At 46.1% G+C, this 24,857-nt stretch overlaps 1 protein-coding gene across 1 annotated transcript in view; it reads right to left on the reverse strand.

The window, feature by feature from the left end:
- Positions 1–21,116, reverse strand: part of IQGAP1 (IQ motif containing GTPase activating protein 1) — a 103,147-nt gene extending 82,031 nt beyond the window's left edge. The window contains exons 1-2 of the mRNA XM_084772371.1: positions 20,939–21,116; positions 17,723–17,822 (exon numbers count right to left, since the gene is read on the reverse strand). Of these exons, the coding sequence (XP_084628497.1) occupies positions 17,723–17,822; positions 20,939–20,993 (155 nt within the window). The 5' untranslated portion in view covers positions 20,994–21,116. The remainder of the gene's footprint in view (positions 1–17,722; positions 17,823–20,938) is intronic.
- Between the last annotated feature and the right edge of the window lie 3,741 nt (positions 21,117–24,857).

The raw sequence follows: 24,857 nt of genomic DNA on the forward strand, positions 1-24,857 counted from the left end.
ATGACACCATACCATGCCTACACTCCACATTCTGAACCCCGAAATCCCCAGCAGCGACTGGATGAGGAGCACTGGGGGACGAGGGGCTACCAGGTGCCAAAAAACAAAGTGAGAGGACGTCAAGAATATGGAGGCCGTAGTTTCCTTCTCCTTCACAGTTTTAGTCTTTCCTTGCAAGACCCAACCAACAAACAACTTCCCCTCATCTGAACTTTCACACAGTAACTGTTTGCATCATCCTATCAGCCACCATATGTTACCTTGTGACTTCAGACTTTTTATTCTTTCACGCTGGGTAACTTTCCAACGTTTATGTCTTGTCTTTATAATTATTATGAAGGCCTCTTTTAAAAATAGGTTTACTGTTTTAAGTGTGTGTGCATGCGTGCCTGTGTGTGTGTGCGCGCGTGCGTGCGTGCATGCATGTGTGCGTGTGTATAGGTCTGTCCACATGCGTGTGGCACACAGGAGACGGAGAGACCCCAGACCTCCTGGGCCTGGACTGGAAGAGCAGCAGGGGCTCTAACTGCTGAGTCAGAGAAGCGGAGGAAGCTCCCAGCTGACCTTCCTACTCAGCAGACATCCCAGAAGGAAGCGGTCCCTTCTACTCAGCCGAAAGCCTCTTCTGCTCCACACTGTGTTAAGCGCCCTTCTCCCTGTCAGCTGGTTTCTTGCTCCGCCTCTTGACCTAGGGTTAACTTTATTTAATCCCGTGTACTATACAGAATGCTCTTGGATTAAAGACGTGTGCTGCAAACAGGAAGTTCTTGGATTAAGGTGTGTGTTAGGGCTAAGACACACCAAACAAGAAACACGTTTTTACAATTCAAAATCTCTGGGTTCACAATGGAATCAAACATCCTGTACCATATGTCTTTGTGTTCCAGGTCACACTGCGCATGTGAGGTTAGGGTTGGGTCTCTCCACCTTTGCAGTGGTTCCGGGGTCAGATTTAGTTCAGCAGACTTAGCGGTGAGCAGATGCCCTGGAGTCCACTTGCTCTTCCCACTAGTGCTACTTCTCTCCTATTCTGTGCTTAGACCTTTTAAACCCACAATGTAAAAAAGTATTACTACACTGTTGATAAATCGGTGTGGTGGCGCACGCCTTTAATCCCAGCACTCAGGAGGCAGAGGCAGGTGGATCGCTGTGAGTTCAAGGCCAGCCTGGTCTACAAAGTGAGTCCAGGACAGTCAAGGCTACACAGAGAGACCTTGTCTTGAAAAACAAAAACAAAAACAAAAACAAACAAAAAAAAGAGTTGAAGTAATAACCATTTCCCTAGCAATTCAAATCTGACTGACACGTCACTCAGGCCTTCATAAGATCCGGCGTTTGGCACAGAAGATGCCTGAAGAGCTCTCTGAGTTAAAATCCAGCAGCTGAGGCTGGGAGTGAGGCATATACCTGTAATCCCAGAATTTGGGAGATAGAGGCAGGAAGATCAGGAGTTCAAAGTCATCCCTGGCTATCCAGTGAGTATGAGGCCAGCCTGGACTACATGAGATCCTATCTCAAAAAACAAAGAAATAAAGAAGTAGGGGCTGGAAGCACAGCTCAGGCTGCTGGCCTGACATGCATGACCCCTGGGTTAGGTTTCAGGCACTGAAGAGGTAGTGACAGAAAGGCCAGAAAGCCAGCCAGGCGTGATACACAAGACCCCATATCTCAAAGAAAGCAAAACAACTGAGAAAAACTTGGAAATGGTTTTTAACCATTTTAAAGCAAGTAGCTCAGTGATTTTTTTATGGTTATATTCACTATGTTGTGCAACTTCTGTTACAATATAGTCCCAGAACACTGTCACCACCCAAAGAGAAGGTCCTACACCCCTCAAGCAGCCACGCCCCTCCAGAACCCCTTTTAAAATCTGGTTTACTCGGGCAGCTATAAATCATCTTAATTACACTGCAATCTAACTCATATTTATCCAACCTCTCTACAAGTATCACAAGACACATTTGTAAAGGCTTTGCTGCAATCTAGACATTACTTGCCTTTCTGACTCACTAATCCAGTGACCCTGTGCAAGATGTTTCTGCAACACAGCTCTCCAAGGAGTCCATGCTGAGGAGTCAGTGCAGCTCCCAGCACCACTGCTGTGCTTGCTGAGTCCTCAGATGCAGCCTATCTGACAGTGTGCCCTGGAATTTTCCTATTCCTTTGTTTTGTCAGAAATTAGTTCACTAGATCAGAATTTGTGATTTGCAATCCCAGCTTTTAAAAATCCACAGATCTAGCTGGGAGCGGTGGTGCACGGACACACCTTTAATCCTAGCACTTGGGAAGCAGAGGCAGGCGGATCTCTGTGAGTTTGAGGCCAGCCTGGTCTACAAAGTGAGTCCAGGACAGCCAGGGCTACACAGAGAAACCCTGTCTCAAAAGACAAAACACACAAACAAAAACCAATGCCTGGGTGTGATGGCACACACCTGTGACGGCACACACCTGTGATGGCACACACCTGTGATGATATACACCTGTGATGGCACACACCTGTGATGGCACACACCTGTGATGATATACACCTGTGATGACACACACCTGTGAGGGCACACACCTGTGACGGCACACACCTGTGACGGCACACACCTGTAGTCCCAGTACTTAGGCAATAGAAGTAGAGGAACCTTGGCTGCATGAGATCATTTCAAAAAAAAAAAAAAAAAGACAAAAAACAATGTCTTAAAGACCATGGACAACAGTTCAGCAATTATACTTAACCAATTAGTGAACATCTTTCATTTAAACTCTATCAGCTTCCAGGAACGAAAATTCAATGACAAACAAAAGAATTTATAACACATACAGCAGGAAAGAAATGACCATAAGTACCAGAAGTTGTTAGTGAAATTGTTGCTTAAATCCCAACTGACAAGCCGGGCGTGGTAGCCCACGCCTTTAATCCCAGCACTCCGGAGGCAGAGCAGGTGGATCACTGTGAGTTCAAGGCCAGCCTGGTCTACAAAGCGAGTCCAGGACAGCCCAGGCTAAACGGAGAAACCCTGTGTGTGTGTGTGGGGGGGGGGGGGGGAATCTCAACTGACAGAGAACAGTACTTCCCAGACCAGAATAACTCAGAACACTGGTTCCAAAGCAGGCATTCATTGAGGATGACAAACAGAACAGCCTTGAGGAATGAATGCTGTACACACCATCTTCTTCCTTAGCACACGCACACACAATTTACAGTTTCACCTCATATATGAAAAGTATAACACATTCCTCTGCCTGTTTATTAAGTCGGCTATTAATGATGCATAAAATGTAAGATATCATCCAAAAGTCATCTGCACAAAAACAGAGTGAGATATACATGTTGGCTGTGGTGGTACACACCTTTATTCCCAGGACTATGAGTTCAAGACCAGCCTGGTCCACTTTCTAGCCCAGCCAGGGATAGATAGTAAGACTCAGCCTCAAAACACAAGACAAATAAAACATCCACCCAAGTCCTCAAGCCAAAATTCTAAATTAATCAAAGAGTTAAATAAAATGCTAAGACTCTACACATATATGTACAATTTTATCACTTACATGATATATGTATGTATGTATATGTACTACATACATTCATATTAAATAAATTGCAATACATATATAAGTATTAAATGATACCACATATACACGTAGGCCAGGGGCTGGCCTGGAGGTGAAGCCCAACAGAATACTTGCCTGTCATAGTCAAGGCCCTGGATTCAATCTCTATCATTGAAGGGAGGTGGGGGAGAAAACCATATGGGAATTTTTTTGTTGTTTTTAAAGATTTATTTATTTATTTATTTATTTATTATGTATACAGTGCTCTGCTTGCATGTACTCCTGCAAGCCAGAAGAGGGTGCCATATCACATTACAGATGGTTATGAGCCACCATGTGGTTGCTGGGAATTGAACTCAGGACCTTTGGAAGAGCAGGCAGCGCTCTTAACCACTGAGCCATCTCTCCAGCCCCCATAAGGGAATTTTTTAAAGGCTTAGTTTTTGGTAACTTTTAATTGTGTGTATCTGTGTGTAACAAGCCTGTTTAACAGGATGTGCTCTTTAAAAGATTTGTATACTCTCTCTTTGGCTGTCAGACTACTGAAAGAATGGGCCACCCCCCAAATTACAGAGTTCCAGAATTCTTTTGCTGGGCGGGTGACGCCCAGGGGGCATCTACAAAGAACCTGTTTCCCGGAAAAATACTTAGTCCTAGTCAGATGACCCTGCAGGGGACTCGGAGCTGAGATGACAGTGGACTGCTTAGTTGTGTATCTTGCTTCCTGCTCAAACCCTACCCTCAGGGCAGGCCCTTGGGAGGGACTTTAGGGACTGTCCTGGCTCTCTCTGTCCCTCTTCCCAACATGGCTACACTAAATAAAAAACCCTTTTTTCTGCTTTTTGCTATTATTTTGGCTCCATTAATTGGTTCATTAAGGACAGATGGCTGGACCTGGCTTGTTGGGGCACAGCCAGTATGACCCCTGAGACCAGTATCAAGAGTGCATTATTATGGGCCAGGTGTGGTGGCACACACCCTTAATGCCAGCACTCGGGAGGCAGAGGCAGATGGATCGCTGTGAGTTCAAGGCCAGCCTGTTCTACAAAGTAAGTCCAGGACAGCCAAGGCTACACAGAGAAACCCTGTCTCGAAAAACCAAAAAAGTCAACTGTCAGCCATCTAACATGGGTGCTGGGGAAACAAGCCCAGGTCCTCTAGAATAGCAACTAGTGTTCCTGTTGGGCCATCTCTCCAACCCCAGGACAATTTTCTATAATTTCATATACATTCGGACTATATAAAAATGGCCTGGAAAGGAGGAGCCCAGAAGCTAAAAAATAAGATTAATAAATCCAAACATGTTTTAAGATGCTATTACTTTAAACATCTTACACAAAATAAAAGTTTAAAGGGCAAACTGGAATATTTGCAACACATATGGCATAAAAAGGACCAATTTCCTCACTATATAAAGATCTCTTACAAACCAATAGGAAAAGAGTAATAGAGTAACCATGGTGGTTCACGTCTAAATTCTAGCTTTCAGGAGGCTGAGGTAGGACGATTGCCAACTGTAGCATTGTTTAAATAGCAAGAGCTAAGAGGGGAAGGGTATGCCCATCAATGGTCAAGCCCATAACTGAAAAGCAAAGTTACAGAAAAACAATGAGGCATTTTGTTGCACTCATGTGGAAGACTCCCAAAATGCATAGTGCACAACCATTCTGAAGGAAAGTGACTCCTATTCATTGGCAGAGAAGCTGTGGAAGGGGAATATTCAAACAGCCTTCTCTCTGGAAAGGATGATCCAGGGGCGGGGTGGGGGGACGGGGTGGGGGACCGGATCAAGGAGAGGTGGATCATTTTCTACTGCATAGCCTCCCATACTCTTGGAATTATATTCCCCATCATATATTCTCTGGTTTTGAATTTAAAAAACAAAGTCCAATCTGGGCCATAACTATACTTTCTTAGAAAGTAACCTTCTATTTTCTTTCCTCAAAAATCTCCCAAGTCTTAGAGGCCTGTGTCTCCTCAGGCCCCAGCATCTGTCCCGCAAGAGCAGAGCCCTGGGCCGGCAGCTGCCTCTCCAGCGTTCCTTCTGCTTTTCCTTATGATTTCCAATGAGTCAACAGGAAGGCATTCTCAGTAAAGAAGAAATAGAGGCCTTTGACAAGTACTTCCTCCACCCACAAAGCCCCAAACACAATTCTTGCCAAAAGGATGTAAGGCGATTTCCAATCCAACTTGCCACTCCTGTCTGCATGAGGTCACTTTTTAGCAAATGACAGTCTGGTGGGACAGAAGCTGCATCCAAAGGCAGAGACTAGGTTAGAAGTAGGAAAAAAACGAGCCAGTTAAACACAAAAATATCTAACGAGCTGGGTGTGGTGGATCGTGCCTGTAAATCCAAGCTGCTCGGGAGCCCTGAACAGGACTGAAATCTGAAGGAGCCCAGGCAATAAGGAGCTCCTGCTTCACGCTTTTTTCTTTTCTTTTCTTTTCTTTCTTTTTTTTTTTTTTTTTAATCACTAGGGCTTGGGGTGTGGTTTAGCAGCAGGCAACTAGCCTAGTATGCATGAGACTCTCAGTTCAACCCTCAATATATAAAACAAGCCAGAAGAAAAACTGGAGACAGCAAGGGCAGCTGACGCGACCCCACTTCTTGGCCATTTGACAGCTGGACACCAGTTGTCTTAATACTGGACCTTACAGTTGGCCCTTTCATGTCTGCAGAGGTCAGGAGCACTGGTGATGGTTGGCGTTACACAGACCTAGGCTTGAATTACACCGACAGTTAAGTGACCTTGAGACAAGTGTTCGGAACTCATTTCCCCCTCTTGGAGTAAAAATACTGCCTATATCACAGTATGTTCCACTGACGTCTCATCATGATTCAGTGTACTTGATGACAGCTACTGCTGCTGTCCTTATCTGTACAAACACCAGCTACATCGAAGCAGGGCTTTGGAGTCCTGGCCAGACTTGAAGTCAACTACGAGTGCTTAGCTTCTCTGAACTGGGCTTTCCTGTCCGCCAACTGTGAACAATGAGCACGTCATGGGCTGCATCACTGTGAAGTCCTCAGCACACTGTGGACACACACACACACACACACACACACACACACACACACACACACAGAGAGAGAGAGAGACAGAGACAGAGACAGAGAGACAGAGAGACAGAGACAGAGACAGAGACACAGAGAGGAGAGGAAAGAGAGAGAGAGAGAGAGAGAGAGAGAGAGAGAGAGAGAGAGAGATCTCAAGAAATAGTACTGATGACCCCCCAGGGAGAAGGACACACAGGACTATTTTCTATCGTTGCAAATGGCAGATTTGGGGGACCTGAGATTTCATGGGAATTTTGTTGTTTTCTTTTAGCTGTCTTAAACAGAAAGGATTAAATTTCCTATAATAAAATGCTTGATTGAAATAACCAAGTCTTTCCAATTTTAGTAAGTTTCCTGAAAATTCAAATTTAAGTAAATCTTTACTTTTCAAACTAAATCACTAACCAAACTTTCATTTACGTTTCCTTTTTTTTTTTTTAATTAAAAACACTGCCAGGCTTCTATCAGGAGTCTTCCAAATTTAAAACGAAGAAGCAGAGCTGCAGTTTATTTGATCAGGTAGGCCCTCGCTCTGGGCACTCAACTAGTACTTCAACCTCAGCTTGCTGGAAGATATGGTCTCTAAGCAACAGAGTCCCAAATTAAACAAACAGCAGCCCTATTATGAATCACTTCCGGAAGGTCTCCTATTGCCTACCAGCACTTTCTTTACACAAATACTTGTCACAGCATTTACTCAGGCAGCCCCAGTTGGAAACACCAGAGGTTCATCAAATACCACATAGTGTAAAACACTCAAAACCGGCCCTGCTACCCACCTCCGGGTATCTTCAAATTGCTACCTAGCGAAGCAGAAGAAATGATACAGAATCAGAGACAGGCCACGTAGAAGACTGGGAAATGAAATTCCTAGAATAAGCTAACCTGGGTCTTCAAATACATTTTTACTATTTTGTCACTGGGGTTTAAAATACATAAAATACAATTACTGCTTTGCTATGTAAACCCAGGAGAAATATATACCAAATTAGGTCAAATGAACAGGCTGCTTAGCGCTCTAAGACTTTCTCAGTCTTGACTGGTGAACATCCGTACACTCCGCAGCCGAGCTAGCACTGGTCTGTGGTCACGTCCACCCACCTCCACACCACTGTCTGTGAAGAGAACTATAAAGTGGCCAACCCACAGCTCCCATGGGCCTCCTTTTCTCCACCTCTGAGGGGCCTTCTATGCACTCCACTGTTATGAACTAATGAAAGCCCATGTAACTATTAATAAGAGCAGAAAGACTCAATAGATCAAAGTGAAAGCCATTACAAGTCAGACAACAGAACCGGTGGGAACATAAGGCAGACGCATGGAGCGCACGCACACCTAGGATGAATGCTGCAGATGATTTACGCTACAGCTTTGTTGCTATGACTTTACATAAACAAATGAAATGAAGAGAAGTCATAAGGAAACTGTGCAGTGCTCACCCAAGACAGAACTAATGAATCAAGAGCAATTATTAAAGGTAAAATGGATAATTTCCTAGACCTAAAATAAACAAAAAGACACTACAGGAAGGGACCGGGGGAGGCAGAGGACATAGAGAAGAACAAAGTATAATGACATGTACGCATGAAAATAAAAACGCCGCTCTTGGAGGCCGATCTAGTAAGTAAACTAATAAATCCTGGGTGGGCTGTGCTTAACTGTGGAAAAAAAGAAAAGAAAAGAAAAAGAAAAAAAGAAAAGAAAAATGCCAAGCTGAGCAATGCAGAGGTGCCTCACGCCTTTAATCCTAGCACTCGGGAGGCAGAGGCAGGTGGATCGCTGTGAGTTCGAGGCCAGCCTGGTCTACAAAGTGAGTCCAGGACAGCCAAGGCTACACAGAGAAACTTTGTCTCGAAAAACTAATAATAATAATAATAATAATAATAATAATAATAATAATAATAATAATAATAATAACAACAACAATAAGTTAATTTAATTAAATTAAAGAGAGAAAAACAGGGAGGAGAAGCTTTTAAACATACACATCAAGAAGATCCTTAGACTGAAGGCTGACTTGGTAGCAGGGTGCCTGCCTCTCACACGCAGCACACCTGAGGCCCTGGACTCAGTCCCCATCACTGAAGAGTCCACAAAACTGCTAAGACAACACTAATCAGAAAGGAACAAAAACTCTATAAAGTGAAAATACAAACAAGTCACAGTGTTTGTCAAGGTGCCAACATGAAACTGCCTCAGTTTCTCAGTAAGAAAGGAAAGCAAATGAGCGATGCACAGAAAGTACGTAATTTACTATAACAGGCAGGTCCAGAGCTAGACTATATAATTTGATATTTACCAAATCAGACATAAATTGCCATCAGACAATAAAGGTTGCTTTAAGATGCAAACCTGCGGTTTTGTTTTGCTGTTGTTGTTTTGATTTGGTTTGATTTGGTGTTTGGTTTTTGGAAACAGGGTCTCTTGCTCTGGATGTGCCACAGCAGACCAGCCTGGCCTTGAACTCACAGAGATCCGCCTGCCTCTGGGGCTCCGGATTAAAGGTATGCACCCCTACATCCAATTAACCTGTACCTATTTGTAATTTCAGAACTTGGGAAGTGGAAGCAAGAAGATTAAAGGTTCGTAATTAGCCTGAGACACCACACACAAAGGGCTGGTGAGGGCAGGGGAGTTGTTCAGAAACACTGATATTAAAAAAAATCTTTTTAAGTGAAATTATTAAGTCACAGAAAAGCTAAGCAGCTAAGTACACCTGTAATCATACCATTAGGGAGGCAGAGACAGGAAGGAATTCACTACAATTTGAAGAGCTAAGTTCCCCCAGAACCTACGTAAAAAAGCCAGGCACGGTAGCATCTTATAATCCCAATGCTAGGCAGGTGGAGACAGGTCAATCACCACTGGCCAGCCAGCTTAGCCTTACTTTACAAATGCCAGGACGGTAAGACTTTTCTCAAAAAAAAAAAAAAGAGCAAGGTGGATATTTGCCTAAGGAACTGACACCTGGAATTGGCTTCTGGTTTCCACATATATGAGCATATGTGCACTCTCATCTACTAAAACATGTGCACAACTGTGCATACACTCACGAACACACACATGTGCATGCATGCACACACAGAGGACAACTTACAAAGGTTAACAATATGGCCATAAAAGAAAGACAACAGAAAATCTGAATATGAAAATAAAACCTATAGACAAAACATAAGAAAACGTTCAACTTGGCCAATAGTCGAAGCAACATTATAAACTGGTGTAAATCTAAATAAAAATATTATATAGATGTTGAAAACAGTAAGAAATACTTGAGCATGGGGTGGGGGAGGTGTGTGATGATCAGGAGCATACGCTGCTCTGGCAGGACCTGAGCTCAGTTCCCAACACCCACGGCAAGAGGCTCACAAGCATCTATAAAATTCAGTTCAATCCGGGTGCGGTGGTGTGCACCTGTAATCCCAGCACTCAGGGAGGCAGAGGCAGGTGGATCTCTGTGAGTTCGAGGCCAGCCTGCTGTACAAAGGGAGCCCAGGACTATAAGAGAAACCCTGTCTTGATCCCCACCCCAAAGAAATCATCTCAAGGAAATCCAACTCCCTCACCTGACCTCCTCAAGCACCTGTAAACATGTGCACATATCTACCCACACAAAGACAAACACACTACATGTACAGATAAAATGACTCTTTTAAAACATCTGAATTAGTGATACAACGACCTAAAATGATGTGCTTTCACAACTTGCCCCGTAAGCCCGCCCTCTCCCTTACTGCTGTCTACCTCACTGTAGAGCACTGGTACAGGAGGCAATAGAAGTGCAGTCTCCTTAGTCCCCACCTCCATTCCTCTCCCTGTTACTGTGTTTCCTTTCAAAAACAACAACAAAAAAACACTGAAGTTTCCACTTCACACTATGGCCATCAACCTCACAGGGGTGTCTAAATTCTGCCACTATGATATTAGGTGGTGCGCAGGTGTGTTGGGCCACACTCAGAGCATCCTAGGCCACATACTGAGTACAGCTTGCTTGGGACTCTGAAAGTACATTAACTCTACATCAAGTTCTTACTAAATTTTTGGGGTTTTTGTTTGTTTGTTTGTTCTTGAGACAAGATTTCTCTGTGTAACAACCCTGGCTGTCCTGGACTCACTTTGTAGACCAGGCTGGCCTCGAACTCACAGCAATCCACCTGCCTCTGCCTCCCGAGTACTGGGATTACAGGTGTGCCTTGCAGAGGAGCTGGGTTCAAGTCCCAGCACCCACCCACATGGTGGCCACAGTTCTAGCAGCCAGTGCCTTCCTCTGATCTCTGAAAGCACCAAGCATGGGGCACACAAGTACCTGCGAGCAAGGCCCCCACAAAAGAAACTAAAAACGAAAACCTTTTAAAAATGCATTTGTGGAGTGTTTTCAGCATCTCCCTGGGCCACCACTCACAACAACTCTGTGAAACCGCAGCCTTCCACTCTGGAGTCATGCAGGCCCACTGCCTGAGGTTAAACAGCTTGCAAAACCAGAATCAGAGCGCATTCCTGCTCAAACTCAAAGTCTCATTCTTTTCACTTTACCCAAGTATCTCAACATTCTACAGCTGGCCCAGCTACGTCAACAGTCAAGACTTCCAAAGACAATTTTTAAGAATTTTTCAGGTTGCTTCCCGTAGCTGTAAGTATGAGGCAGCCGTGTGACTTTTCTTAGCAATGGTGGTAACTACTGACATTTTGACTGCTCTATACCAGAGACTTTTAATACTGCTTCATTTTCTTCTTTTTGTTTGTTTGTTTGTTTTTGAGGCAGGTCTCAGGCCTCACTTTGAAGCCCAAGCTGGTCTCAAATTCTCAATCCTCCTGCCTCCATCTCCAAGCCCTGAGATTACATAAGAGTGTACCTTTTGCTTTGTTTCGTTTAGACAGTTATGTAGCCCAGGCTTGCCCACATGAGTGCTCAGATTACATCTCACCTCCACCCCACATGTCTGTGTCCTGAGACTGAGTCTCCCAGGGTTCGCGCTGGACGTCATGGTGCTGACAGTGACCCTGAATTCCTAACCCTCCACACTTCACCTCCCAAAGCCTGGGGTGCGACCCTAGCCACACACAACTTCACTTTTTTTACTGGTTTTTTTTTTCTTTTTCCAATTCTCATGTGTAGGTGTAGGTATGTGGGTGTGTGCACGCACGTATTTCTGTTTAGGCATGCATACACATACGGGTCCGTGTGCACATGTGTATATGTGAACGTGGAAGCCTCAGGTTTATCACAGGAATCACTGAGGTGGGGTCTCTCAATGAAACCCAGAGCTTGTTAAAATGGCTAGTCCTGCTTGACAGCTTTCTGGGGCTGGAATTACAGAGAGGCCACACCCACCTGGCATTTATCCTGGGTTTCTGAGGATCTGAACTCAGGTGCTCTTTAATCCTATAACCATTAAAAAGCCATTTCCAGGCCCCAGCTTCAGTTTTCTTTTTCCTTTGAGACAGAGTCTCCTTATGTTGCCCTGGCTGGCCTGGATTTCACTATGTAGACCACGCTGGCCTCAGATTCAACGATTTGCCTATCTCTACCTCCTCCTGTATCCATCCCCAGGGCTAGGATTGAAGACCTATGCCACACCACACCCTGCCTCAGCCCCATTTGTAAAGTTTATAATGGATTCTGGTAAAAAAGTAACTGAAAGCTATACTAAGAAAGAAAATTCACAGGTGTAGTGCTGCTACGATGTGAGTAGCTGTTAATGTGGGAGTAGCACTGTTACTGTGGGAGTAGCGCAGTTACTGTGGGAGTAGTGCTTGTTACTGTGTGGGTAGCACTGTTCCAGTGTGTGTAGCGCAGTTACTGTGTGAGTAGCACATCTGTTTCTTCCTTTAAGCTATACTTCTCTAAGAATTCTTTCTCTTTTTTTTGGTTTTTGGAAACAGGGTTTTTCTGTGAGTAGCCCTAGCTGTCCTGCGACTCACTCTGTTGACCAAGCTGGGCTCAAACTCACAGAGATTTGCCTGCCTCTGCCTCCCAAGTGCTAGGATTCAAAGTGTGCGCCACCATACCCGGCTTCCATCTGAAAATTCTAAAATCTGGTAGGTTTTGTCTAGGTACCTCGCCTATGCACTTAGGGTTTTTGCCTAGTAAATATCTTTTTTTGTTTGTTTGTTTTGTTGGTTTTTCGAGACAGAGTCTCTCTGTGTTAGCCTTGGCTGTCCGGGAGTCGCTTTGTAGACCAGGCTGGCCTCGAACTCACAGTGATCCGCCAGCCTCTGCCTCCGAGTGCTGGGATTAAAGGCGTGCACCACAATGCCCGGCGCCTAGTAAATATCTTAACTTCTGTTTTCAAGATCAGAATCTGAGCCGGGAAATATCCAGATGTTCCTGGAATTCTAAAACCATTTAGGAGAGACATCTGAAGAAGCCAACCCAGAAAATGTTCTATGCCAACAGCAAAGATGCACGCACAAAAGAGAATCTGTTTTCAAGAGCTGTTTTCTTTCCAAAATACTGTTTCAATTCCCCTCAACTGAAGCTAAAGCGCTTCTAGTTAACGCTAAGCTCTTGCTATCACCATGTAGTCTGACAGCCTCCAGCCAGCCGCAGCCGTGCTCGCCCTTCTTCAAGGGGGGCTGGGGGTGGGGGCACTCAGGAAGGAGGTGGCCCAGGGAAGACTCAAAGGGATAAATATGGTAGCTGATCGAGTACCAGGATTAACTGCCTTCGCGTGACCTTTAACCTAACTGAATCTTCCTTCTCTTCCAAACCCACGCATACTCTGTCCACCCGCTGACCTGCCTACTATGCTCTCTCTTGGCTCCTTTTCTTCTTTTACTCAAGCCACCTTCTGATCCTTCTGTTACATTTTCTTGTCTCAAGACCTGAGTTCCTACATACCTCACATGTCAGTGTCACCACCTGCCACTGGGTGAAATGGCATTCCTCTCTCACACACTCCTCAGCTAAGATAAATGTCAAGCCCAATCGGAACAGGCACGAACAAATAAATAATGTGAGCACTGAAAGGCATCCTGAGTCTCGGCTCTGCTGGACAACCCCTAGCATTCTAAAATGCTTTCCTAGGCTATCGGCTTAATTTCCACACTGAAGCCACCCTTCAAACAATAAGGCAGAAATCCCTGCACTGTATTCTCAACTATTCCCAGTGCATGCTTTTAAGAAACCCACAGTTAATGAATGTTCTCACTTAACCTCTCAGGAAACTATGAACCCAAACCCATATCCGCAGACCCCCTAGTCTCTCTCCACAGAGAGACACAGACACTTAACAAACAGTCTCCACACCTTCGGTCTCACCCTCTGAGCTCCTCCTCTCTTTCACCAAGAACCAACTCTGTTAAAGGCAGAGGGGACTGGAGAGCTCCAGGACACACAATGGCGCCTCTGTACCGAAAGGTGGAGCTTTCAGTAGGAGGAGCAGAGGTGTTATAAATAGAAGTGCCTTCCCCCCTGGATCGCTCTCATCTTTATTCCTGGCCTCCCAGAGTTGATGTAAACCCCAGACCTTGGGGCTCTCCAACTTGAGAGGAAAATAGGACCAGGCCAATCCAAAAAGGTAACTTTGCTAGAGGCAAGATGAGCTGCCGGAGCACAGACACAGCGCAGCTGCCCAGGTGAGGAGGCAACGGGCACGGAGAGGCAGTCCTGGCTAACGATGCCTGACTGGCAGGCTTCACATTAGAGACTGGTGGAAATTCTACTCCTCTTGTCCTATGATAACATCCCCAGGTTTCTTGGCTCTCTAGTCACAACTTAGACACTGAGATAACTGATTTTCTAACCAGAGGTTGTCGTTGGCTTTTTGCAGGGTAGGGCCGGGGGAACAGTACTGAATCCAAATGTGATGCCATTTTACCCCTTAAACCAGGCATCATCCCACAATGCCAGGTACGGTAAGGCAATGCACAGCAATTATTCCAAAGCTTAACAAAGTAAAGAAACAATAGAGTATCACCCGTGTCTCTACTGTTTAAGCTACTTCCCAAGCTTGCACAAACAACTAACTGAAAAGTCCTTCAGTGACTAATGGCCTCTCAATGGTTTATATAAATGGGCTACTTTTCTCTACTGGAAAACATCCCCCCCCCCCCATCAGTAGGTACACGCTCTCAAACACTGCATTAAAAGGAAAAAAAGAAAAGAGTTAAGAGCATCATTAACACCAGCCAGGTGCAGTGGCTCACACCTTTAATCCCAGCACTCAGGAGGCAGGGGCAGGCAGATCTCTGAGTTCGAGGCCACCCGGGTCTACAGAGTTGAGTCCAAGGCAGCCAAAGGCACCCAGAGAAACCCTGTCTAGGAAAAAAATAGGGGGGGTGGGGGGTGAGGAGTGCATCATTAACTCCCTGAGAGGCTATGGTCTAAAAACTAGTCAAAATGTGTTAAAAGGATAAAAATCCTACTTCTCAACTGGGGTAAGAAGGACAATCTATGTCACTAAAGGCATTTAGGATGTTTAGGTATGGAGCTGGGGTGTAGCTCAGCAGTACTTCTGAAGTGTTTGGCCGTCAAACCCAGATTCTCTGCATTTATACAGACCTTCCCATGAGATTCTAATGTACATATACCACATACCCAGTTAACGACCACTGCACAAACACAGAGCATTCCTTAGCCAAGAAACTACGAGAAGCCAGGCGTGATGACAGACAACTACGGCACCAGCTCCCGGCGTCAGTCATCCTCAGCCACACAGTGAGCTCCAGGCCAGGGTAGGTTACAGGACCCCCCACAACCAACCCCTAAAAAAGCTACAAGTAGGCTCAGCAAGCACAAGGCCCAAATCCCCAGCACGTGAGGAAAAGTAAAGCTTTAAGCTAGACTAGAGGTACAGCAACATCACAGTAGACATTGGCAATGTGCTCTGAAACACCGTGAGTGAAATGTAAAATATAGATGTCAGGGTCACACTGTAAAGTGGCGGATGTCACAGGAGAAATCCAATACTGAAACAAACGCAGAAAAGCTCCAGAGAGAAGAGGGGAGTCAGTAAGCCACCAGGGAAGATGGCCGCCAAGACCAGCTGCGCCTTACAAACTCCCTGGCCTTCCAGAAGGAGAAATTCATAATTTAAATGGCAGGGGACTGAGTGCTTTCGTTTCCTTCCTCGCGGTACAGTCTTCTCTGGCTGCTTATGCTTCCATTACCCACGAAACTGAGAGAGAAGTTCCCTCATGGCAAATGCTCTCTACGCTTCGCCCGCGGGAACTGCCAAGACCACCGTGATAAACTTCCGTTTAGAAGACTAGTGTCAGGCAGGCAGCGGTGGCGCAGCCTTTAGTCCCAGGACTTGGGAGGCAGAGGCAGGTGGATCTCTGAGTTCGAGGCCAGCCTGGTCTACAGAGTGAGCTCCAGGACAGCCAGAGTTACAGAGAAACCCTGTCTCCAAAAACAAACAAACAAACAGACTGGCTGGCGTCGTTATTGTCAATCCTCACCTAAATTATCACTAATATCCTTCTCTGACTTTCAGAAAAGGCTTTAACCTCAGAGAAGCAGCTGAGCCACAGGAAGACATATGACGGGACAGGAAAGATGGCTCAGGGGTTAGGAGCCGGGTTCCATTTCTAGCGCTCATGTCAGGTGACTCACTTCAACACTAGTTCCAGAGAATCCGAAGTCTCCGGCCTCTGTGAGCACCATAAATACACACACACACACACACACACACACACACACACACACACTTAAAAATAAAAAGTAAATCTTATAAAGAGAGAAAGGGAAGCTCTGAAGGGCTTATTCTAGGCTCAGGAACTCTTGTATTTGCTGCTGACTTTCCTGGTGTGATCCTAACCGTTTTAGAATTATTTTAAAAAGGCCCAGCATTGGTGGCACACACCTTTAATACCAGCACTCAGTAGGCAGAGGCAGGTGGATTGCTGTGAATTCAAGGCCAGCCTGGTCTACAAATCGAGTCCAGGACAGCCAAGGCTACACAGGGAAACCCTGTCTTGAAAAACAAACAAACAAACAAACAAACAAAAGCAAAGTCAAATCTTCACTCTTGTTTTAATCAGCCGCACTTGAAACTTCCTTGATTTTCATAAAACGTAGATGACAAGTATCTGTCATTACTCCTCACTGTACGTGATCTGTAACTGCTAATCTACTCTGGAGCCTTACAAAAGGAATATAAGCAACAGGACAAAAGGAACTACTGATAACAAATTGACACCCTAAAATTAAGATCACAAGGTCTTGAGATTTCTGGAAAAGATAAGCAGCAGCTGTGCATCCACTTCACAAGGAATGCAGAGGAGATGGGTGTGGTGCTGCGCGCCTGTAATCTCAGCCCCTGGGAGCTGGTGGGAAGAGGATCAGACAGGCCTCAGCAACAGACCCAGTCGGGGCCAGCCTGGGGCTACCTGAGACACAGTCACACAAAAAACAAACAAACAAACAAAAAACCTGCAGGGTCTATGTGGCACGTGGAAGCACATAGCACATGCGTTGGTTGAAATGTCTCACAACACTACCAAATGGATGGCTCTATACCGACAGCACTGCCCTTGTTGGACGAGGCTCCGCAGTTTGCTTCTGGCACTGGTACGTCTTCCAGGACCGTGGGCACTTGACTAGCATTTTACCCTCAGCCCCGACCAGCTTCACTCTCATCAGCCCCCTAAACCTAACACCCACCCCATGAGTCCCGAGACCAAGATGAAGACCATCAAACCCTAACTAAACTGTTTTTTCTAACAGCCAGCTCGTGGTCCCCAAAACAATCAGTATAAACAGATGAGTAACACAAACCTGGAAACTGTTTCAGTATGCGCAAATATCCAACACCAATGTCTCACGAACATCCACCGCCGAGCACTTGTTCCCATAAACAGACACTCTGCGCTTATTCCACTTACCCTCTCAACCACCAGCCTCCAACACTGCTGCCTACAACATAACACACACCAAGAAAGCTGTCTGTGGAGGCTGGGTGGGCAGATCAGCACTTAGGAACACTTGCTGCTCTTTCAGAGGGCCAGAGCTGGGCCGCCAGCACCCATGTCAGGTGGTGGTCGTAAGGTCTCCTTCTAACCCCTGCAAGCACCTGCACTCTGGTACCAAAACAACCACATACACAGACATGAAATACAAATCTCCTAAGAAGCACACCAGCTCCCTTCTCCCAGCCGGCTCTCCAGGCAGCCCATCTTTACCTCTTCGCTTCTTCCAAATGGCAAAGGTACTCATAAGCCACGTTCTGCCGTCTCCTTTCATCCATCTCCTCTGCGGTGAGTCTCTCATTATCCAGGACAGCTAAGACAAGAAAGAAGGCAAGAGCGTAAATGCCAAAATCTCTACTTGTCCTCAGCGATAAAAGAGGGCCACAGTCATCAAATTGCCGCTGATCACCTAGGAAGGCAGGCTAACTAGTGGACAGATGGGTAGTCAGGTGCACTACAAATGATTTGACTAAAAACAAATCATGAGGTTTCAACTATACTCACCTTACCCTTTAAAAAAAATTATAAATGCTGGGCATGGTGGTGCACGCCTTTAATCCCAGCACTGGGGAGGCAGAGGCAGGCGGATCTCTGAGTTCCAGGCCAGCCTGGTCTACAAGGATAGTCCAGGACAGCCAAGGCTACACAGAGAAACACACACCACACCCACACCCACAGCAAACAAAAACAAAAACAAAACATATATATGTAATATATACGTATGTGTGTGTGTAAATGTGTGTGTGTGTGTGTGTGTGTGTGTGTGTGTGTGTGGCGTTAGAGACAGTTCAGCAGTTAAGAACGCTGGTTGGTCTCCAGGGGCTCCCGGGGTCCTGGCCCCCTACTCACAAGCATCTCTTATTCTAGGTCAAGGAGACCCAGTGCTGTCTCTGACCTCCGAGGACACCAGGTATGTACGGCATGGGAAGCTGCCCATGCCCCAAAGGACAGCCCGACACCCACGCACACAGGGGCAGCACTAACTGGACTTTTTTTTTTTTCTTTGTAGCCCAGGCTGGCCTTGAACTCACAGAGATCCACCTGCCTCGGCCTTTCAAGTGCTAGGATTACAGGTGTGCATCACCACAACCACAAACACAACCCCAGCCAGCACTTTTTGTTTTTTATTTTGTTTTTGTTTTTTAAAGAACCTGGGAGCCAGAGAAATGACACAACAGTTAAGAGGATTGGCTGCTCTCGCAGAGGACCTGGGTTCAATTCCCAGCACCCACATGAAGGCTCACAACCAGCTATAACAACAGTCCCAGCGGATCAGACATTCTCTTCTGGCCTTTGGAGGCACCGGGTACATACACGGCTCACAGGTATCATACATGCAGGCAAATCACCCAACACATAAAACATTTTTTAAAAGAAAAGGAGCCAGGTATGATGGCAAAACCCTGCAATCCCAGCACTTGGAAGGCAGAGGAGGGCAGATTTCTGAGTCCAAAGCCAGACTGTCTTAAATAGCAAGTTCAAGCCATGCAGAGTTAGTGAGATCCCGTCTCAGATAAATTATTGGAGGAGAGAGATGGGAGGTAGATACAATCAAATTTCATTTTTTATATGTATGACATTCTCAAGGAACCAATTTTTTAACTACATTTTCTTGTATCCTTAAAAGGTACCAATGAAGGTCTCTCTTTGTTGGTCAGAACTAAAACAGAGGGCATCGACCCGGCGGTGGTGGCGCACGCCTTTAATCCCAGCACTCGGGAGGCAGAGGCAGGAGGATCGCTTTGAGTTCGAGGCCAGCCTGGTCTACAAAGCGAGTCCAGGACAGCCAAGGCTACACAGAGAGACCCTGTCTCAAAAACCAAAAAAGAAAAAAACAAAAAACAAACAAAAAAAAACAGAGGGCATCATACTCTGCCCTCTTTACTAATAACCAAAGCCAGCAGCTATTTGACTAAGCATTTTACATACATTCTCCCACTAAAGCCCAGAACAATCCTGTGATTACCACTGTTTGACAGATGAGGAAACTGAGGCTGGATGAACTCAGCTGCAGGGCTAATAAAGGGGCCTACATTCAGATCCACCTGTCTCCAGGGCTTGTGGACTTAACCTTGAAGCAATCTGCCTCCTCCAGTTAACCCGAGGTATGAAACGAATCCCTAACTCCGTGAGTCAGGCCATTCTCACCGGCCTCAACTACTTCTGGAAATACTTCTTACCCTTCTCCTTTCCCTTTCAATCCCACCACCACACTACCAAGCCACTCAGTTTACTCACACAACGCAAGTATCCCTATATTCTCCAAAACCATATTTAGTTTACGCCTGCCCTCTCAGAGTCACGTCTCCTGCACCCTGGCCCACGCTGCATCATTCACATCTCTGTTCAAAAGGAGGCTTCTGTTCCCACGGCCTCTCCAAGTCCCTTCTCTTCAGCCTCCTTACTCTTTACACCTAGTTAGTTCATGCACCGTGTGTCTTTATTGCACCTTATTATCTTTTTTTTTTTTTCCTGGAACTGAGGCCTGAACTCAGGGCCTTATACCTGGGAGGAAAGAACTCTACCACTGGACTAAATTTCCAAGCCCACGTCTTATTACTAATTGTTTGTACACCTGTGTGTCTCTGTCTCTGTCTCTGTCTCTCTCTCTCTCTCTCTCTCTCTCTCTCTCTCTCTCTCTCGGTTTTTGAAGGCACTGCTTGGTCTTAGTCATTCCTAATTTCACAAACGTGGCATACTATCTAACACATTAACTGTGGATGTGTTAAAGTATCTTCAAGAATGTACTTTTCCCACAACATAAAACAAAATCTAAACCCGAGACCCAAAGGGATCCTATTGTAACTACTATCCTGGGTACAGTTGGTTCTTAGCTCACTGATGTTGCAGGGATGGCTACAGAAAATGAGGAAGTGGGGGGGGGGGCTGCTTTGGATGTGTTTATGTTTTAATTTTACTTTTGAAATGCTGACTAGAGAACACAGCCCAAGAAAGTTTAAGTGGCTTGCCCAAATCTGCACCTCACAGCCAGCCTGAGGCTGCGCGGATCTGCACCCCGGGTCACCCTCACAGGCAGCAATCGGGGCAGCACTTTCCCACCGTGCCCAAGCAGAACCCTCGGGTCTAATGCCCAGGACACGCCCGGCACAGTTCTCCTGCCACCTCACCGCAGGCCGTCTTCCCCAATCTCAGTTGAGCTAAGAGCGGAGGCGCTGGGTGGGGCTCCCCTGCCGCAGCGCCCGAGCGAAGGCTGGGGCCTCCGGGTTCCTACCGGTTGCCTGCCTCGGGAGCTCCAGAGGGCTCGGGCGCCAACCTTGCTGCCTGCCTGCCTGCCACACAGCCACGCTGCTCTTCCGGGTCCCCGCGGTCCCGAGCCACCTCGCGCCCCCGCCCCCGCTGAGCCCCGGGTTAAACCCGAGCCTGGTCCCTCGCCCGTGCACCCCCCTCCCACAAGCCCCGGGCACTCACAGCCATAGTGCGGCCGGACCACACCCAGGCCATCAACCTCCTCCGCGGCGGACATGGCGGCCGAGTCCAGGTCTCCGGTGAGGAAGCGCTGAGACCTTGAAGACGCGGGCGGTGGTAGCAGCGGCAACTCCTGCCCAGTGCGCGGGCTGTCGCTGTCCCCAAGGCCCCGCCCCGCGCCATCGGCCCCACCCTGCCGGTCCCGCCCCGCAGACTCCGCCCTTGAGGCCTCGCCCGGCCCTCGCTCCCGCAGGGCGAGCGGAAGGGGCGTGGTCACTTTTGGAGAACCCGCTGCGTCCACCACTTGCGGAAGCGAGGAGGCGGAGCGCGGTAGGCGAGTCCCGGGGCCAGCTTGGTCCGTTGTCCCGACGCTCTCTGCCACCGCCCTATCCGCGGCTCAGAGGGAAAGTCCGCCAAAGTCAGGAGCTTGAAAAGCGAACTTTGTGGCCGCCCGCCTTCTCTTGACAGCTGAGTTAACTCCCTCTGCACCGTGGCTCATGGAAGGAGCCTTTTCAGATGTTCTTGTTGGGCGCAGCGTAGGACCCACACCGACAGGAAAGACTTCCACCCCTACTCTGCCACAATCTGTCAGTCTGGCCTCTGTTCTCCCCAGCAGTGTGCTACAGTGTAGAACAGCTCAGTCCCATTTGCTTGTTTCAGAAACAAATGGGGGCGAGGCGGGGGCGGGGATGAAGATGCTGAAGCCGGAGAGCTGTTTATCAGACTAACCTTGCAGTTCATGCTCTTTTTTTTTTCAAGCAGTTAGGGGACATCTTGACCCTGTTAAGTATGCCACTTCTTGTTGCCCTTGTGATCTTTTAAAGTATCAGTATTCAATCGAAATCTATCCTGAGCCTTTTTCAGTTTTCTTTCTTTTCTTTTTTCTTTCTTTTTTTTTTGGGGGGGGGGGGGTCCCGCCTCAATAACTTGCCCGGAATGAGGATGCATTTCCTATAAATCATCCCATAGTTGGGAAGTTGAGGCAAAAGGATTACCGTGAGTTTGAGGCCAGTCTGGATTACAGAGTAAGATAGTGTCTCCAAAAATTTAATAATAATTAAAGTAAAACTCTCATTCTCAGTGACCTTATGCTCACCATAAACCATTGATCGCCTCTACTGACAATCCAGATCACCTGGAAGCCTCTAATGCGCCCTTTCAGCTGGGTGACCCACAGACACTAAAAGCTTCACATGATAGAAGTTGATGCCTCTCCTGCCCATTCTTTGTAAGCATTCAATTACCAGCCACACACCCCAGGTTTCTTACCCCACCTCTATTTCTGAAGCATCTAGTTTTTGTTTCTGTCTCCACCTGTGATAACACTGTTTGAATGATCATAATCTCTATTCTTAATTCTGTGAACCAGTTTGTCACCAGATTGTCATCATCACCAGCAGCGTGTTCTTTTGTTCTTTTCAAAATACAAAACACAGAGGTCTTTTTGGGAGGGGAATGGTGAGACAAAGTCTCATTATATGGTTCTGGCTGTCCTGGAACTCACTATGTAGACCAGGCTAACCTTGAAAATCTATCTGCCTTCTACTTCCTGAGTGCTGGGACTAAAGGCGTGTGTGCCACCATGCCCAGGTCCAGAGCTCTTGTCACAGATGTACTTTTTTGTATTAACTTCCTTCACAATATGGTTTGTGTCCCTTAGCATTCAGATGAGCACCTTTACAACCTAATTTCAAGCTTTTGTTCCAGCCATTTTCAATGGTACCGACTCTTCCTTACAAACTTCCTTCTAGGCATGGTAGCACACGCCTCTAATCCCAGCACTCAGGAGGCAGAGGCAGGCAGATCTCTGTGAGTTCAAGACCAGCCTGGTCTACATAATGAGTTCTAGGACAGTCAGAGCTATATAGAAATAACCTGTCTCAAAAAATAAATTAATAATAATAATAATAATAATAAGAAGAAGAAGAAGAAGAAGAAGAAGAAGAAGAAGAAGAAGAAGAAGAAGAAGTTGTTCAAGGCCCTCTCTTGGGTTTGGGGTATGGGGATAATGGTGCTTTTCTTTCATGCCTAGAGCAGACAGATAGGTCTATAAGGTCCAGGTCAGCTTGGTCTACTTAGAGTTCTATGTGAGCCTGTCTCAAAAAACAGAAGAGAAGCATTCAGGACAATATATTAATAGGGGTTCCCCAGGTAGTGATGTTACTGGATTTGTATGGGCCTTGTTTCTTTATGTCTCTATGTTCTCCACAATGAAATGCTAGAAATACAATCTTGTCCATGAACACAAACATGAATAAAGCTAATTAAATACTAAATCAATCTGTAAATAAAAATTAAATGCTTCGGTGTAGTGGCACATGCCTATAATCCCAGCACTCTGAGAGGCAGAGGCAGGCGGATCTCTGTAATTTCAAGGCCAGCCTTGTCTACAAAGTAAGTCCAGAACAGCCAGGGCTACAGAGAGAAACCTTGTCTCAAAAAACAAAACAAAACCAAAAACAAAAAACAAAAAACAAAACAACAACAACAACAGAAAAAAAAGTTTAAAAAAATTAAATAACAAAGTAATGAGCTGGCCAAAGGACAATACGTGCAGTAAACTTCAAACCCCTACCCAGATCTAGCCAATGGACAGGACATTCTCCGCAGTTGAGTGGAGAGTGGGGACTGACTTTCACACGAATTCTGGTGCCCCATATTTGACCACGTCCCCTTGATGAGGAGGCCTGGTAGCACTCAGAGGAAGGATAGCAGGCTACCAAAAAGAGACTTGAAAGCCTGGCGTGGTGGCACACACCTTTAATCCCAGCACTCGGGAGGCAGAGGCAGGTGGATCGCTGTGAGTTCGAGGCCAGCCTGGCCTACAAAGTGAGTCTAGGACAGCCAAGGCTACACAGAGAAACCTTGTCTCGGAAAAAAAAAAAAAAGAGAGAGAGAGACTTGATACCCTATGAGCATATACAGGAGAGGAGGTCCCCCTCAGTCACAGTCATAGGGGAGGGGAGCAAGGGGAGAATGGGAGGGAGGGAGGGAGGAATGGGAGGATACAAGGGGTGGGATAACAATTGAGATGTAATCTGAATAAATTAATAAAATATGTTTTTTTAAAAAGTAATGAGCTGGGGGCTGGAGAGATGGCTCAGAGGTTAAGAGCACTGGCTGTTCTTCCAAAGGTCTTGAGTTCAATTCCCAGCAACCACATGGTGGCTCACAACCACCTATAATGAGATCTGGTGCCCTCTTCAGGCCTACCGGTATACATGCAGTTGAACATTGTATACATAATAAATAAATAAATATTAAAAAAAAAAGTAATGAGCTGGGCTGGACATTTTAGGAAGTCACACAGGTTCGTGACCTCAAAGGATTTATGAATTGATGGGAATGGAGCGATACTGACGGAATAGCTTGAGATAAGAAGCCATAATATAATAGAGGTTTCCCTTGGCATGGAATAACTTTAGTCTCTCATCTGCCTGGGAAATTCCCACTTAACTTCCCAGACCCAAATGAAATGTTGCTCCCTCCCCTCGATCACTTTCTCACAGAGTTCCCAATAGTAGTTTAGAAAACAGGGGCTGGAGAGATGGCTCAGAGGTTAAGAGCACTGGCTGCTCTTCCAAAGGTCCTGAGTTCAATTCCTAACAACCACGTGGTGGCTCACAGCCATCTTTAAATGAGATCTGGTGTCCTCTTGTGGTGACCTAGACCTACACATAGGCGAAACACTGTATACATAATAAATAAATATTTTTAAAAAGAAGTAGAAAACCCCTTCACATGTGTTTCTGAAACAAGCCAATGAAATCCAACTAGCTAAGTACCTCATGAAAAAAGCAGATGGAGAGGAAACCTATCATTGCCTAAAAATGTGTGACATCAGAGATGGGAATGCGGCTCAGTTGATAGAAAGCATGCTAGTGTGCACAGAATCCTGTATTTAGCCCCAGGTGTTTTATGA

The sequence above is a fragment of the Acomys minous genome (genome assembly GCF_964271855.1).
Source record: "Acomys minous genome assembly, chromosome: 2".
NCBI classification, from domain to species: Eukaryota; Metazoa; Chordata; class Mammalia; order Rodentia; family Muridae; genus Acomys; species Acomys minous.